At 56.4% G+C, this 2,140-nt stretch overlaps 1 protein-coding gene across 1 annotated transcript; it reads right to left on the minus strand.

Annotated features, from left to right (window-relative positions):
- Nucleotides 1–725: 725 nt before the first annotated feature.
- LOC108355718 (U4/U6 small nuclear ribonucleoprotein Prp4-like) lies at nt 726–2,135 on the minus strand (the record flags this gene model as incomplete). The annotated part of the gene is made up of 2 exons (XM_017606855.1): nt 726–1,088; nt 1,467–2,135. Coding segments are annotated over 2 exons (1,032 nt in total), but the record flags the coding sequence as incomplete, so codon positions are not given.
- Nucleotides 2,136–2,140: the final 5 nt, after the last annotated feature.

Genomic DNA, 2,140 nt, shown 5'->3' on the forward strand with positions numbered 1-2,140 from the left:
CCTGCAATGGAAAGGCAGTTCCAAACGTGAACCTGCTCAAGAACTGGACAGCACTGGGGCGGGAGAATGAGGCGCTGAAGGTGAGGACTCATTTTGAACCAGTTTACGTTTGCCCTAAATGTTCACTTCACACCGTTTTTTCACTGACACTGAAATCATCCTCATCCTCATCCTCACTTTGATCACCACTTTGCAGGCAGAGCAAAGTCGCCTGAGGGAAGAACTGGAGCAGCTCCGAAAGAATGCGCGGAGCCGTCGCTTCTACTGGTGTACGGACTCAAAGCTAAAGGACGCCTTGGAGGAGGTTTGTTTTGTAGCAGCACCTTTTTAAGCCTTTTGATTTCTAAAACTAGTAGTAGTAACTAACAACACACACACACATATTGTTTAAAACTACCACTTCACTCTACAGCTAAGCAAGAAGGCGGCGTATGAGAAGGCGGTGCTCGAGAGGAGGCTAGATTCGAAAACATACCAATACCGTAAATACGAGGACTACATAAGAAGTCTGGAGCGGGATTTACATTGGCTCGAGAGAAAGGAGCGCCAAATGGAGGAGATGGAGGAGGAGAAGGCGAGAAAGGAGGAGAAGGCGAGGTCTACTAGAGAAAACTAATCTCGGACTTGATCGATTTCGCCATCGTTTATTTACAAAAATAAAACTGTTTGATTGTACAATAATTAAGACCAAGACCTAGTAAATCAAAACCCTTCTCCTCTTTTCCTCAGTGACCAAGCGTCGGCTCCCACAGCTTGAAGGTCCGATCAAAGGAGCAGCTGGCGATGTAGCCGCCACCGCCGGAGCTCATATCCACGCCCATCACTTTCCCGTCATGTCCCGCCAGCGTCTTGATCGGCGTCCAAGCCGGCGACGCCCACAGCTTTACGGTGGCGTCGTAGGAGGCGGAGGCGATGTAGGCGCCGCCGGCGGTGTTGCGGTCGAAGCGCACCCGACTGACCACGTTGGTATGCGCGGCGATGGTGTACTCCAGCTTACGTTGGCGAATGTTCCAAATCTTGACGGTGTTGTCCTCGCTTCCCGTCACCAGCTGGTAGCCATTCGGGCTGAAGTCTACTGAGATGATGCCCTGGGAAAACCAAGTCAAAGATTAGAAAAACCAAAACAAAACACCGAGACCTAGGTGGAAATAGAAATCGAACTCTGTAAACCGCCTACCTTGAGATGCCCCTCCATGAACATGATACACCGCCCGGTCCTCAGGTCCCAGACCCGGCCANCGCACCCGACTGACCACGTTGGTATGCGCGGCGATGGTGTACTCCAGCTTGCGCTGGCGAATGTTCCAAATCTTGACGGTGTTGTCCTCGCTTCCCGTCACCAGTTGGTAGCCATTTGGGCTGAAGTCCACAGAGATGATGCCCTGAGAAAGACAAAGATTAGAAAAACCAAAACAAAACACCGAGACCTAGGTGGAAATAGAAATCGAACTCTGTAAGCCGCCTACCTTGAGATGTCCCTCCATGAACATGATACACCGCCCGGTCCTCAGGTCCCAGACCCGGCCGAAGGAGTCCCGACCCGCAGAGGCTGCCAGCGACCCGTCCCCCTGGAAGGCGACATCGTGGACGCCCTTGGAGTGGCCCTCCTGGTGGAGGAGCTCCTCGGGGCCGCCGCCGGCGCCCAGGTCCCACAGGCGCCAGCTGTGGTCGTAGCAGGCGGTGGCGAGGAGGGTGCCCGCCGGGTGGAAGGCCACCGAGGCGACTCGGTGCGGGGCGTGACCGGTTAGGGAGTGCAGCGGCTCTTCAGTCTCTCCCTCCAGGGCCCATAGAAAGACGGAGCCGTCGACGCCGCAGCTGGCGAGGTTCACCGCCTGTGGATCCTGGGAAAGGGTGGCCTGCGGATGCCAGGTGACCTTGTCGGCGTTGACGTTGTGCGCTCGGAGCGTCCGCCGGTGCTCCAGCGAGGGCACCGCCCAGAGCTTGCAGAGGCCAGACCAGGAACTGGTGGCGATGAGCTGCCCGTCCGGTGAGAAGCAGACCGAACTGACCGGCCGCTGGTCGCCCACCTGCGAGCAGCCAATCTCCATAGTTCGCAGGCGCTTGTAAAGCTCCTGCGTCGTCCCCTCCCTTACCTCCAGCGGAAGGTCGCGGTAGCTCCTGGCCTCGGCCAGCCGCTGAG

Source organism: Rhagoletis zephyria, unplaced genomic scaffold, assembly GCF_001687245.7.
Source record: "Rhagoletis zephyria isolate East Lansing unplaced genomic scaffold, Rhagoletis_zephyria_1.1 Rzeph_scaffold_49090, whole genome shotgun sequence".
NCBI classification, from domain to species: Eukaryota; Metazoa; Arthropoda; class Insecta; order Diptera; family Tephritidae; genus Rhagoletis; species Rhagoletis zephyria.